This window comes from Elaeis guineensis, unplaced genomic scaffold, assembly GCF_000442705.2.
Source record: "Elaeis guineensis isolate ETL-2024a unplaced genomic scaffold, EG11 Super_Scaffold_1000033, whole genome shotgun sequence".
Lineage (NCBI taxonomy): Eukaryota > Viridiplantae > Streptophyta > Magnoliopsida > Arecales > Arecaceae > Elaeis > Elaeis guineensis.
In genome coordinates this window covers 5,149,361-5,164,934 of record NW_027332424.1, presented here as the reverse complement: position 1 = coordinate 5,164,934, position 15,574 = coordinate 5,149,361, and the positions used below count along the sequence as shown (strand labels likewise).

Below are 15,574 nucleotides of genomic sequence, written 5' to 3'. Positions count from 1 at the left end.
ATTCTATAGGAGATAGATCTCAACTTATACATTAATTTTCCTTCTATTATTCTATCTAATTTTTCATGATTGAAAGATAATATTAGATCAAAATTTTTTCAAAAAAAAAAGTTTCAATTTGACTAGTCCATTTCGAAATTCAAATGATAGAATTTGGACCAACTTAATTCCTTAAAAGATTGTCATAAACTTGTGTATCTAGAAAAGATGTCCAATTTAAAAAAAAGATAATTAATCTCGATCAGATATTATATGATTAAGTTGTGATATTTTAAATTTAATATATGATTCAACATGCTAATAAAGTGATCTTACTTCAACTCTATTCAGTCTTATTTTTAGTAGCTAATATAGTCTGCATCAAGTCCATGGGATAAATAAAATAAATTTATATTTCACCCTTTGTAAGTATTTGTAAGCAGTGTTTGTTGTCCACTGCGCTTGAACCGCCTCCTTAGGCCCATCCAAAGCCGGGTTGTGTACGGCCCCCACCTGGTTCATCACACATTTCTGCCATGTAGCGCGACTCTCAAAGCACCGTGATCGGAGTGCAGTTTGCCCGGCAACGATGGCCACGCAGTTTGCTTCCACGGTACATCGGATTTAGCATCACCGTGACGAACTTGGACAAAATCCAGCGGCGGGAACCATTTCTACCGTCCCGCAGAAGCAAATAGAAGCTCTTCCAATACGACTTGTTGACTTCCTATTGGGGAATTTTAACGCGTTCTTGTTAACATTCGCAGACGACCACAGTGATCGAGATTATTCAAAAAGGACGACAGGGACGGAGAGTCAACTCTGCTCCCATCCCAAAACCCCTCCGATGTCTCCCATCTCCTCAAAACCCTACTTTCCGATCTAGGGCGACGATTAAGGTTAGCGTTTCGATTTCCTCACCCCCTCCAAAGATCTCGTTCCAATCCACAATCCCCTAAGAATTCCACTTCCCGCTCTCTCCTGCCCCCAGAATTCCAATTCCTTATGTTCACAATAAGCTGAGGAAGCTAGGGTTAGGATTGGGATTTCGATCTTTTCCCCCTCCCATCCAGAGAAGATGATTGGATCTCGAAGACCCTTTCCAGGGTTTCAATTTCTTCTCCTGCTCCTACTCCAGGCATCATTTCTTCTCCAATTGGAATCCAAATGCCAGAATGGTTGTGATCTTGCCCTTGGTTCCTACTATGTCACACCTAATGTCAACCTGAGCTACATCACCGGCCTCTTCGGCCTCACCGCCACCGACGTCACCCGTACAACAACATCACCAACGTGAACAGCATCATTACCGGAACCCGCGTCAATATCAACTTCCCCTGCGACTGCATCAATGACGACTTCCTTGGCCGCACCTTCTCCTATGTTGCTCTCACCGGAGACACATACCAGAAGATTGCCACCGATTACTATGCCAACCTCACCACAGCCGCCTGGCTTGCTAAGTTCAACAGATATAATGCCACTCAGATCCCTACTGGAGCCAAGATTAATGTCACTGTGAACTGCTCGTGTGGGAATAAATCCGTGTCACGTGACTATGGGTTGTTCGAGACATATCCGCTCCAACCTGGGGAGAACCTCTCCTCAGTGGCTGAAGAGTTTGAGTTGTCATCAAAAGAGGATTTGCTACAGGAGTATAATCCTGGAGTGAATTTCAGTGCAGGAAAGGGGATTGTGTTTATACCGACGAAAGGTGAGTCCCTTTTTCTTTTTTTGGTGTTTTGAATTCGGTGGGGTTGTTGGAAATATGGGAAATTTTAATTACACTAATTTGTTTGGAGCAAGGGAGTAGTTCTTTTATACTTATCTGAAGATTAATTGTGGTGAAAAAAAACTATCTTCTTGCTGTTCATTATTTTTGTTAGGTTTCCAAATACTTAGATTCTTATTAAAATGGTGTATTGTTTGACCAATAATCTACTTTGGAAAGAGCGTTAATTTGACTAAAATATTGACATATCTGAACCCTATAAAGTAAATGTTAGTTTATTAACCTGCTAGGTGGTAAGGACCAGAAAAATGGTGGGAGTCAACTCTTGGATTGGTGCACTTTCTTCGAAGTTTAGGGGTATGGAGGAAGATGAATTCTTGCTTGAAAAAAAATATTTAGCAAAAACTTTGAAAATGGTTGAACATCAACAGCAAATTATTGTATTCTTTTAGATGATGCATCTTAGAGTTTGTGCATTAACAAGAAGGAAAACAAGTGCAGAAGGGTCAGAAAGTCAAAAGGCAGAAGCCTTGTGGCAATGGAAGAGAATATCCACTTGTCATTTCTCCCATGTAAAAGTCACTCTTTGTCGTTTACGGAAAGTAGATTGGAGTGTCACCTGTCTTATTTGATCTGTCAGATGGGAAGACTAGTACTATTGAAAATATTTGACAAAAGAAGATTTCTGTAATGAGAAAGATGCATGTGAAGCTTGAAGAATTTAAATTTTTTGAAGGTAAGAATGTGGAAATTAAATCTGAAGCATTTCTCATGAGTTTCAATGTTGTGGGAAGAGAAAAAGTAAGTCTCTTCAGGACCTGTTTGGATGTCTATAACATTCATGGTTTGTTAAAGGAATCAGGCATTTCAAAGGAAATCTAACCATGAAAGATTTATTTTACTAAAATGCTGTTTGGATTGTAATTTAGAGTTTAAGAAACCTGTGGAAAAGACCTGATTCCATAGCAAACAAAAAAAATCCAATCTGATTGGATTTTTCTTTTCCAATGTTTTTCCTGTTGATCCTTTCTGGGTTGGTCCCCCCTTTCTCAAAAGTAAGGCAACTTCTCTTCTCAACTTTCCCACCTTCTCTCCCCTTCTCTAGAAAGTTGAAGAACCAAAATTTTATCCATCAACCTCCCTCATCTCAAAGAAGCCTAGGTTGTTATATAAAGCACATTAGACCTGTCAACGGTTTGGATTCGGATCGGAATCTGAATATTCAGATTTGGACCCGATCTTAGTTATTAGTATCGGATCTAGATCCGAATATCTGACGGGTTTGTTCTTGAAGTACCAGATCCGGATCCTAATGGGTCCCGGGTATCCGGATCCGGTTTTGGGATCCGAAACTCATATTCAAAGTCTCATAAAAAATACCTAAAAATTATACAACAACCTAAAAAAATATCTAAAAATTATACAATCATATGATCATACAAATAAAAATATAAAAGTTGTTCAAATTCAACAAGTAAAACTCCAATTAAAGTATCCAAAAACATAACAACCTACAATTATAATAACAACATACAATTATAATAACAACATACAATTATCAAGTATTCGATACATTGTTCAAATTTTAATAACAACATCACATTGTTCCATCCCAATTTGTTCCAACATTCCTCACAAGTCACAACTCCAAATCAACTTCCTCCATGCCATGGGATAATATTGAAGGCCTAATTAAAAGAAATATAAAACATTACTTATTGAACATAAAAAAAAATCTAACAAATAAATTTCCTTGTTAATAAAACAACATAATCAAAAAAGCTTACTTGTTAATCCTCCACCATGAAATTCAACCACATCAAAGCTCAATGGATGTTCCAACAACATCTAAAAAAAAATATCATATTTAGTAAAGATTATGAGAACAAAAAATAAAATACTAAATAAGATAGTAATTAAAATTTACCGTTCTTTGTGGATTCAAGCCAATCACTGGTAGTCAACAAAGTTTCAACAACTCTGGAGCTAAGCATGATCGCCTCTCATCAATCACCCTACCACTAACACTGAATGCTGATTCAGAAGCAACAGTAGTAGCTGGAATAGCTAAAATATCTTGTGCCATCTTTGCTAAAGTAGGGTATCGAGCACTATTCATCTTTCACCAATTCAAAATATCAAAATTATCTTTTCTTGGAAACACAGCTTCCTCCAAATATTTTTTTCAATTCAGATTTATTAGAATCTCGACTAGTGGAAGAACGAGATTGACAATACCACTCATCAAAGTCATGCTTATCATCCAAAGATACACCCCCACAGCTTGCACTTGTATTTTCATTTGTTGAGCCACTTGACATAAAATAACTTGAATCCCCAGCCAACAATTTATCACCCCCATATTCATTATACAAATCAAACATAACTGTACAACTCTATCAATATAATCAAAAGAATCAGAACCATACAGTTGATCATAATAATACTCCACAATATCAATTTTGAATCTTGGATCAAGAACAGTTGCAATTGCTAATGGCAAAGAACATTCTTCCCAATATTTTGCAAACTTTTCTCTCATAGGTCCTGCCATTAATATAAGACATTCATGCTCGTTATTCTTCCACTCTCTCATCTTAAGCTGAATTTTACAGATATCCCAAAAAAATAGATAGAAGTGGGAAACTTTGGAGTCAGAAAAATGATTACAAGCATCATAGAATAATTTTAAACAATCTCTCACAATGCATGCCACTTTCCATTCATCTACTGAAGGATTGCATTTATAACCTCTTTCCAATTGAGACAAACGATAATATGCCTCTTTCAAAGGAATGGCAGCATCAAGCAACAAATAGGTTGAATTCCACCTATTAGGTACATCTTTTCCTACCATTTTTGCATCTGTCAACTTCAATTGAGATAATGCTTTTTCAAATTTTGGATGCAAAGCAGGTGACCTATTCAACAAACTCACAATATTTCGAATTTTTTGCAAAAACTCTCCAACCTTTGCTAATCCATCTTGAACAATCAAATTAAGAATATGTGCACTACATCGCACATGAAACAATGCACCAGACAAACAAAGCAATGATTTCTGACAAAACCACCTTTTTAATTGTCTGACCATTACATCATTTGCACTTGCATTATCAACAACCATTGAAGAAATTTTCTTATCCAAATTCCACTCCAATAACAAATCAGAAATAAAATGAAATAATGTCTCACCATCATGTGGATATGGAATCTTTTTGAATGCAATGATTTTTTTCTTCAATTCCCAAACATCAGATATATAATGTGCAGTCAAGCATGCATAAGCAATATTTGAATGATCAGAAGTCCATATATCAGTAGTAAAGGCAATCCTACAAGAAAGTGCATCAAAGTAATCATATAACTTTGCCTTTTCCTCCTTGTGAATATTCATTATATCACTCTTGATTGTATTACGACTTACAAGATTAAAATTTGGATTCAATCCAGCACAAAATTGTTCAAAAAACTCATGTTGAACCATGTTAAAAGAGTAGTTGTGCTTCATAATTATATTTGCTAAATCTCTTCTACTCTTTTCTTGGTCAAACTTGTAAACTGCCTTATTACAAAAGCCTTTAACTACAGTAATTGATTATTGTACGGCTCTTCCATCATTCTTTTTTCAAAAAATATATGAGTTAAGATGTTTTCTCAAGTGACTAGTTCCTTTACTACTATCACCACAAAGTTCCTTCTTACACCAATTACATCTAGCAATGTCATTACCATTTTGATGTTTAATCTTAGTGAAATCATTCCATATCGGTGATATCAACTTTCTTTTATGACTAGCAACGTTGTTGTGTGTAGATATGATTGTCTCATCCTCGATTTGTTCCACAAGTGTGCTTACATTTTGTTCAACTTCCACATTAAAATTTTCAGCACTTGACATTTTTTGAAATTTAAAATAAATCACATATGAAAAGATTGCTACAAATTGATCCACAGAATATTATCAATACATTCACAGCAATCACATAAAAATATTTATCAACAAATTAATCCACATGATATTTACTAATGCTTACCTAGAAAAAAAGTAGATCAGTGAGGGTGCGGTGGATCAGCTGCCTTGGTGTCAGGGTCCGACGAGCGGCAGAGAGGGAGAGAAAGTCGAGACGGTGAAGGATAGCGGTGGAGAGATCGGATCTCGGTAGAGGGCAACGGTGGAGAGGGAGGGGCGGTCCGGATGGCGGCAGAGACAATGTGAGGCAGAGGGAGGGGGCACGGAGCAGCGGAGCCGCGAAAGGCAGTGACAGAGGGGGAGAGGCGGAGAGGAGATCGGATCTCGACGGAGAGGGAGAGGAAGCCGGAAGCAGGAGAGGTGAGAGGAGATCGGATCTCGACGAAGAGGGAGAGGAAGTTGGGAGCAGGAGAGGAGGAAGGGCTCGACGTCGTCGGAGAGATCGGATCTCGACGGAGAGGGAGAGCGGGAGACTGAGAGACAGAGAGGGAGACTGAGAGACAGAGAGAGGGAGAGGATCTCCTTCATCCATGGCTTTGGTGTTGGGGTCCGGCCACCGGCGAGCAGATCTCGCGGCGGAGAGGGAGAGGCCAGAGCGACAGAGCGGGAGAGGAATCGGGAGCAGGAGAGGAGGGAGGGCTCAGCGCCGTCGGAGAGATTGGATCTTGACGGAGGGATCTTGGTGGAGAGGGAGAGCGGGAGACAGAGAGAGGGAGATAGAGAGAGGGAGAGGATCTCCTTCGTCCATGGCCTTGGTGTCGGGGTCCGGCCAGCAGCGAATGTCTCACGCGGCGAGAGGGAGAGGCGGACGCTGGAGGAGCGAGAGAGGAGGGGATGGAGAGGCGCCGTCGGGAGACTGAGAGAGGAATGAGAGTTTTAGGGCTTCTATACCTTTTGAAAATTTTAGGCCGTTGGATCAGAGATCAACGGCTCAAAATAGTTTTAATATATATATATATATATATATATATATATATATATATATATTATTTGGGTCTTGGGTCTATCAGGTTTGGATATTAGATATCCAGACTCTATCCGTTTACATGATGGTTTATCAGATCCAGATCTGGATCCGGGGTAAACGGGTCTAATACTAGTACCAAATCTGGATCCGTCAGGTAAATACCCGTGGATCTCGGGCCTAGATCCGGCCCATTGACAGCTCTATAGCACATGTAGCAGTTGGCACTTTGATCATTTTTGCCCCCTCCTGCATCACTGATTGGGTTTAGGTGATAGCAAGCGAGATGAAATAAGATATGATGAGCAGATCATATGTATTGGTTTTCTCTTTTTTGAGATTGTCTGATGCCTGAGTTTTTGCTCTGTTGATCTTGTTTGAAGTTCAATACACCATAGAATGGTAGACACCAAGAACACCATGACATCAGAAAAAAAGTGAAGCCAAATATTCTACATCTAAAGTTGAGAAGGAAATGTGATGGTGATGAAGTGTTTGCAACTGAGTAGCCGAACCAAGATGTGTTTGGACTTTGAAATAGATTTTTTGATGCCTTGGAATGTGGACTGGAGATCAATGTGGCTGCATAGGTGGTGCTACTCCTGATATTCTTCTTCCAAGTTAGATATTGGAGTTTGGTATTGAACTTCTTAATTTATATAGGAAGATTCAACATGAAAAGATGAGATCCATGTGCATTGCAACCATAAGTATGGATGTGAATGGGTGGAGTTAGAATTGCAACTGCTCTATTTCTTGACAACTTGTTGTGCAAACTCATATATTTTTCTATGAAACGTTTTACAGTCAGCCAATTGCAATCATAACAGAATTCCAAAATAAAATTTTCTCTTAGTACCACTAGAGCAATGTTTATCATTCTTCAGTGACTTCTGCTTATGTACTTAAACAAACTCTTAGTGGGGTACTGTTAAGAGAGCTGTTCTAATGTGGATAGATGCAGATCTCGAGTCCTTTTAAGTGATTCATGTTTTTGCTTATCATTTGTGGGTTGTTTCTTGTTTTTGTGGTAGAGCTGTAGTTAGTTACATCTTCGGTATAGGAATATCTCCAATTATGCTATTATTGATCCTTCAACATTTATTAAATTAAGCTGCTATCCAGTATGTATGTGATTACTCAAAATTAAAAAGGTCAACTAATATGTACTATACATTAATCTTTACAAGTGCACACAAAAGTGCAAATATATGATGTTCCCCATATCAAATGAAAGTATTAGTCACTAGGCAAGCCTAATATCATTGAATGTGAATGTTTTTTCATGAACAACTTTGCATGTGCATAGATATGAGAAACGAATTTGAATAGGTCCAAGGATCTGACTTAACAAGAGGAAAAAAGGATGTCATAGAGATATGTAGAATAATTTTAACAAATTATTATCATGCAAAGGAAAACATGCGAAGCAAGGTTCATCAAACACTAGTATTGATAGTCGTATCTTCTGGCGGTCGGTTCAGTATAGTACTTGTATGTATCATATAGAACCACGATGTAGTGGAACCAAAGGAGGGAGGGGGGGAGAGGAAGGAGGGGGGAGAGACAGAAAGGAGAGAGAAACTTATGTCTCTAGACTCACATAAGAGAGAGAGAGAGACCATACATGTGGAGAGAGAGGACTCACCTAGTTGGGATCTTGTCGTCATCACTAGACATGGATGGGATGCCATCAGATAGCATCATCAGAGGATATGGGCCGGAGGAGGAGGTGGGAGAGGGAGGTGAGGCTGTGAGGGCTTTGAGCCATTTGATGCTCTAGATCCAATGACGAGGCCCGAGATAGAGAGATAAAAAAAGAGCGGACTCACTTGGTTAGGACATTGTTGTTGTCGTTGGACGTGGTTGAGATGCCATCTGGTGGCATGTCGGAGGACAAAGACTAGAGGAGGTAGGAGGGGGAGAGAGGGGAGGCAAGGACTTTATGACTTTTAAGGGTGTCAAGAGAGGTAAGGTCCATGAGAGTTTAATGGTCTTGATTTGATCGACCGAATCATATTGATAACTGACTGATCTGGTTCAGTACACCCCGAACTAATTGGTTTGGCATGTTTCGATAAACCCGGATTTGAAGATACTATCTGTCATGGTCTTCCCATTATGCATGTTTCTCATTCAAACTTCCCAATATGGTTAAGAAGTTTAGATGACATATATTTTGCATACTTATTTTTGTTAGGACCGTCGTATACTTGCATGGACCTGAGAAGACCTACGACAGAGCCCTCTGCAAGAGTCCATGGCGATCCGGACTCTCTAAGGGCTGCAAACATCATGTCTTAGATCGCTGCGCACCAAGAACCCTACGCAGCGACTAATTTGCATCCCCCTTCGATTCAGGGATCTGGGAAACACCTTCAGATCTGATCTTTCACTCCCAACACCCTAAGAACCAGGGCTTGGGACGTGCTACCTTGGGGCTATCAGATCTGGACCAGAACCATGATGAGGAGTCCTTGTTAGACTAGGACTCCATGGCGGCATTTTGCATCCGCAGCCTTTGCCCTGTAACACCTCTTGTCTTAATCCTTTGGGGATTTTTCTTACAGCAAAAGACCTGATCCCTTAGGGCTTGCAACCACCTCTTGGACCAGCCATAAGACACCCAAATCCCTGGACTTTTGGGTGTTGAAACAGGGATCAACCAGCAGCAATAGATGGGCGATAAAAACCTTGTGCGGCAACTCCTCTTGTGCGCGCTTCCTCTCTTATCTTTTAGGAGTTTGTTGTGCAGCAGCTACCTGATGATTTGAGGCGTGAAACCTCCTGGAAACCAGCAACCAATCCCGCTTAGAGAAGGACCTTAGGGTGTGGGAAATCTGGGAGAAACATCGGCCACACAATCTGAAGGAAAACCGGCAGTTCTATGCATGCAATTTTAAAACTTTTCATTAAAAACATGTTAGCTTAAACTATTTAATCTACATTACATGCATAAGATCATATCTAAACTACTAATTAAGGATCTATGATATGAGATTACATGCAATTAAAATATGAATTTAAAGAAAAATCTGCATCGATCACATCGATGCCCTTGATCAGATCTAACTGTTAGATCTGATCTGATGAGTTCAGAATTATTATCTTTGCGTGGGTTGATGATCTCCACTGCTGATAGACATGGTATCAGATTCTTCTGATGCCGAGCAGCCGCACAGCATGTCCGACTTCTATAGGATGTCCACTCGAAGTCTCGATCTGATCGTCCTTTCTCAGAAGTGCTAGCTCGTGAGAAAGGCACTAGATGACTGATTTCGCTCCTTCCTTCGGATCATCTGGACTCTTCCGGATCTGAAGATGGAATAATAGGAGGAACACAAGATGGTGGAGGAAGAATAAGAAAGACTCTTTTCTTTTCTTCTCATAGAACCCTAGAGACGAAACCCTAAGGTACCCAACTTAGTTCTCACGTCCCTAAGAGGAATCGGTATCCTCCTTTTGTCGCACAAGAAGGCCTGCCCCTCTAATTTTTCATGCCCCCTCTCAGGTGTTTCTCATCGTAAAAATCAAGTTTTTTTGTCGCACAAAATTTGTTCCCTTCTTAAGGTGGCATCCTACAAAGGATAAGGATAAGATGAGGTAGTTTGATTCAAGTTCAAACAAGGATTTATCTTTATCACCATTCAAATCAAATTTGAATTTGACTTGATCCAAACTTTATCCTTATCCATGGAGCTCAGAAAGGGGTGACAAATATCTGATTGGCGTGGGAATACTTCATGCAAAAATTGATTCTCGCATGTGGAAGAGTGGTCGGCATTTTGGAAAGAGTCCAGTTAGGTTTGGACTCTTAGTTCTCATTCAAATTCAAACCATTTGAATTCAAATTTTTAACCAATCTTTTCCATATCTAGAGTGGGCGATAAGAGCTCTTGTTGGCATGTAAAATCTCCACGCAAAAATCAGAACTCATATGGAGAGGAGGGTGTGGAGAAATTGGTTGGTTCTTAGGAAGTCCAACCTTGTTTGGACTCTTTAGGGTTTATCTAATTAGGTCTCCATCCGAATCAAATTAGGTTAGACCCAATTAGACATCAGGACCTAATCTAATTAGGTACTTAACTAACTCAATTAAATTCTAATCGATTAGAAATTAATCGAGCTCAAGTCCTGATCAAATCAGGAATCAAACACCCTTAGTGATTAGGTCATCTCATAATCTTATCAGATCAAACCAAATTGAATCTAATTCAATTAAATTTGAACCAAACCACATTGCTCAATCAAATTGAGCTAATTAGCAATTTAATTGCTTATCAATCCTCCTATAATTCACTAATTATTAGCGAATTAATTTATTGCAACTTTTGTATAAGGTTAATCATCAATCGAATTGATGTTTATATCCTTAAACGATTCTCAATCGTCGATCAGCCATATGATTAGTTAGAAATTTTTTTTGAGTGTGATCCCATAGGTTCGAACCTAAGTCGGTAGTACAAGAAAATTTTCTGTATCAATCAAAGTGACCATCTAGTAATGGTATCCGATGTCCGGATAGGTCGAATGATTGCTAAGCAACATTTAAGAATCCATTAGCATATGATTACCATATAATTCATCCTTTTGATCCTGAATGCTCAGGATGATCTAGGATTTAATTGTCAATCCTGAATAAGTCATCCATATTGTATTTCAACTTTTCAAATCTATCATATGAATTATTTCGGTCGAGGTTTTACTGAATTGAAATACACTGATGCATTAACTCTTATTCAGAGAGGTCAATTCCATCTTGACTCACACACCGACTTCACAAGTACTTGACTGTGTCAGAAATCTTTCATCACTAAATTAAAAATTCAGATAGTCCGGCACCAAAGCACAGAGAGTTGCTTGCAAGTCACTGTGGTGATTTCAGATTGAAGGGATACTTATATCATATCCTTCACAAGCTACTCTTGACAGCAGAGTGTTTCGCAGTTGGTCACGTTCAATGAGATGTACTCCTACGTCTCACTTGCATGTCATGCCAGTGTCTCCATACTCCTTGGTTAAGAGGACAACCAACATACATGACATATAATGACCTACACTTGATATAGCTATCGTCTTAATAATAGCATATCGTTTAGTTGTGAACTAGGTTTAAGGACTAAACGATATATCCTTCTATATCGATTCAAATAGTCCTAAAATTTCATCACAATACAGGAGTTCAAAGAAGATGTACATAAAGTGATGAAAAAATAAATAATTTTATTATTTAACAATTCATATATAATTTATAAATATGAGCTCAATCGTCAACAGGCCGACGATTGGCTTTGGGACACAATTTCTAACACAATCTACTTAGTGCTAACACTTAGTGCTAATCACCCTTGATATGCATGCCCCCCCCTTTGGAAAAGGAGGGGCATGTGAAGCCTCCTTCCGCTGCCTACGGAGGCATGCAAACCAGAGAAAGGGAGAGATTAGGAGAAAAAGTTGTGTTTCATTCCACACCAATTAGGGTTTATAATACAATGTATATATACACCTATACATGGTCTTAAACCTTAGCCCAAAAACTCCTTAGACTAATCCAATTCGAATGCACTTACTCAAAAACATGTACACCTATGGTCTGATTATGCATTCAACCTCATGGACCCAAATCTGTTCCAAACTTGGATTAGCCTCCATGAGACCCACAACCCAGGGCCTTATGATCGTGGAGGGCTGAACCTCCACCCTAGGACCAAATCAGTCCTAGCCTGGGATCCAAATCAATCCTAGAATCTTGGGGTCAAGCTCATGGCTCCTTTTTAGCCTCCCAAGGCTTGGGAGCACCATACATGCTCTAATAATCTCCACCTTGGTGCCCCCAAGTCTTGGCAAATCTCTGCACGATCCGTCTATACGATCCTGTTGCCACTGCGCACCTTGACAGCTCCTTGTGCAAATCTCCATCGTCGATGCCAATCTTCTTTAGCTTCTGTGCACCTTTGGAGACCTTTGGGATGATCGCCTCCACAGTTGAAGATCCTTGCTTTTGGCACCATCTTGGAATTTATAAGCTCCCTTCTACTTGGCAGCTGCATCATTTGTCTGAATTTTTCTAGAAAAACCACAGTATTTCTAAACCGGCACTCACTGCTACTGAAATCCTCTCCAACTGTGAAGCCATCTTTGTCTGGTGCTCCACTTGAATCCGAAGTCCACCTGATGCTGCAGAAGAACTCTAGGCTAGCCACCCAACACTATACTGTTGGGCCTGCCGCTACACCTCGATCACCGTCGCTGCCCCTTCGGATCCTCTGCACTCTACGGACCCCCTCCGAAGCCATCTCGGATACACCGCACCCTGTGGGCTCCTCCAAAATTCAAGAGCTCATCTAACTCTTCACCTTCAATGATTGAACCTAGGAGATCCCACCCTAGCACCTCTTTTGCCCCTGCACCAATCGTTGCTTCAGCATCGTCTGGAGAAACTGTAGCTCAAATCATATCCGGACTCAGACCTATCTATCTCACCCGAGACTCGCCTCAGCCTCTTTATAGGTATTCGGATCCTCTCTTCTGCAAACAAATTCGTCTAACACCGTCTCCCCAGAGCCTCGATCCACGATGCCCGCAATCCCGCATAAATCCATGCAATGCGTCACCATCGTTGGTGCTGGAATCTGGCTCCATCCCTGTACTTCTCGGCTTGAACCTATGCCAAACCATTCTCACCTGTAGAGGTACCTCTGATCGGTGCTCCACCTGAATTGTGACTCTTCCTTGTGCCCCTGCAGAAGATAAAACTTGATTCGAGATCAATTGCCCAGTGCTGCCCTGCTGGACCTCCTGTTGAACCTCCACCGTTGCTGCTGCCGTTTCGGACCTTCCGCATTCTGCGGACTCCTATGAAACCATCAGAGGACTTCCTCCTCTGAACGAGTCGCGACACTCTGTGGATTAGCCATCTCCATCATCCTAAGGCTCCGTAAATCCATGCTCTGGTCGAACTGCTGAATGCATCCCGACTATTTCCCCGCCTTTCTGCATCCGAAGATTGTATAGTCGTTTCTTCAGCTCCACCTTGACCATTACCTCTTGGGGAACCTCTCCTCAAGTGTGCCATACATGCCAAACACTCATCCTCCAAACGGCCCCCTGCTGCCTATCTTCCCCAGAGAATCCTATCGTCTAACCGTCATACACCCCGACCTTTCCATCAAGACTGCCTCCAAACAATGTTGGACCAGCAAATCATACACCCAAACCTTCACTTTGGGAAATTTTCTTCCTGTCAATTCTTTCAGCCTCCACCTTCAATCCGTTGCTCCCGGTTGGCCAAACCACAGTAATAACAAAGGTATATCCAGATATACCGTAGAATAAGTATGTAGATTTCAGCTTTTCATCCGTATGACGTCTCCTTCGCTTCCACGCTCCATCAAGCTCTGATACCAATTGTTAGGATCACCGTGCATCTGCGTGGACCTTAGGAGATCTGCGATAGAGCCCTCTGCAAGAGTCCACGGCGATCCGGATCTCTAAGGGTTGCAAACACCATGCCTTGGATCGCTGCGCACCAAGAACCCCACGCAGCGACCTAGTTCGTGTCCCCCTTCGATACAGGGATCTGGGACGCACCTCTAGATTTGATCTTCCACCCCCAACATCCTAAGAATCAGGGCTTGGGGTGTGTTACCTTGGGGCTATCAGATCTAGACCAGAACCATGATGGAGTCCTTATTGGACTAGGACTCTATGGCAGCATCTTGCATCCGCAGCCTTTGCCCTGTAACACCTCTTGTCTTAATCTTTTGGGGATTTTTCTTACAGCAAAAGATCTGGTCGCGTAGGGTTGCAACTACCTCTTGGACCAGCCGTAAGACACCCCAAATCTCTGGATTTTTGGGCGTTGAAATAGGGATCAACCAGCAACAATAGATGGGCGACAAAAACCTTGTGCGGCAACTCCTTTTGTGCATGCTTCCTCTCCTATCTTTTAGGAGTTTGTTGTGCGACAACTGCCTGGTGATTTGAGGCGTGAACCTCTTGGAAACCAGCAACCAATCTCACTTAGAGGACTCTAGGGCATGGGAAATCTGGGAGACACCGGCCACACAATCTACCTAGCGCTAACACCTAGCGCTAATCACCCTTGATACTACACGCCCCCTTTGGAAAGGGGGGGCGCGCGTGAAGCCTCCTTCGCTGCTTAGGGAGGCATGCAAACCAGAGAGGGGGAGATTAGGAGAAAAGGTTGTGTTTCATTCCACACCAACTAGGGTTTACAATACAATGTATATATACACCTATGCATGGTCCTAAACCCTAGCCTAAAAACTCCCTAGGCTAATCTAATCCGAATGCACTCACCCAAAACACATGTACACCTATGGTCTGATCACACACTCAACCCCATGGACCTAAACCTGGTCCAAGCTTGGATTAGCTTCTATGAGACCTATAAACCAGGGCCTTGTGACCGTGGAGGGCTGAATCTCCACCCTAGGACCAAATTGGTCTAGCCTTAGGACCCAAATCAGGCTTAAAACCTTGGGGCCAAGTCCATGGCTCCTCTCCTGACCCTTCAAGACTTGGTGTATCACACATGCGCCAACAATTTTTATATCTATATTCTTGACTAATCTCTGAAAGAAACAAAATATTCCTTTTAACAATATTATAGTGGATCGAACTCATTGTTGGAAGAATCCAACTCTATTAATTTCTGAAAATTGCAAGAGAAAAGATAAATATCCCAAGTGTTTGTCACATATCTACTTTTTATATATGTCTAATGCAGATTTTAGGAGTTAGATGCGAATTTTAGGTAAGATAGCTCATAACCTAAGTGTCGAACTTCATGGATTATGATTGCTGAAATATAATATTTTTAAAATTTCTTGTGCTACCTCAAGGGTTGAGTATTGACATAGATCGCTAGCAAGGAAGGCTAAACCAGTACTGGTTGGTGTAT

General features: G+C 41.0%; 1 protein-coding gene across 1 annotated transcript in view; it reads left to right on the top strand.

The window, feature by feature from the left end:
- Positions 1 to 500: 500 nt before the first annotated feature.
- The window catches only part of LOC105035153 (chitin elicitor receptor kinase 1-like), a 49,233-nt gene continuing 34,159 nt past the window's right edge, over positions 501 to 15,574 (top strand). Inside the window, 2 exon segments of the mRNA XM_073250464.1 lie at positions 501 to 1,253; positions 1,256 to 1,693. Coding sequence (XP_073106565.1) covers positions 1,058 to 1,253; positions 1,256 to 1,693 — 634 coding nt within the window. The 5' untranslated portion in view covers positions 501 to 1,057.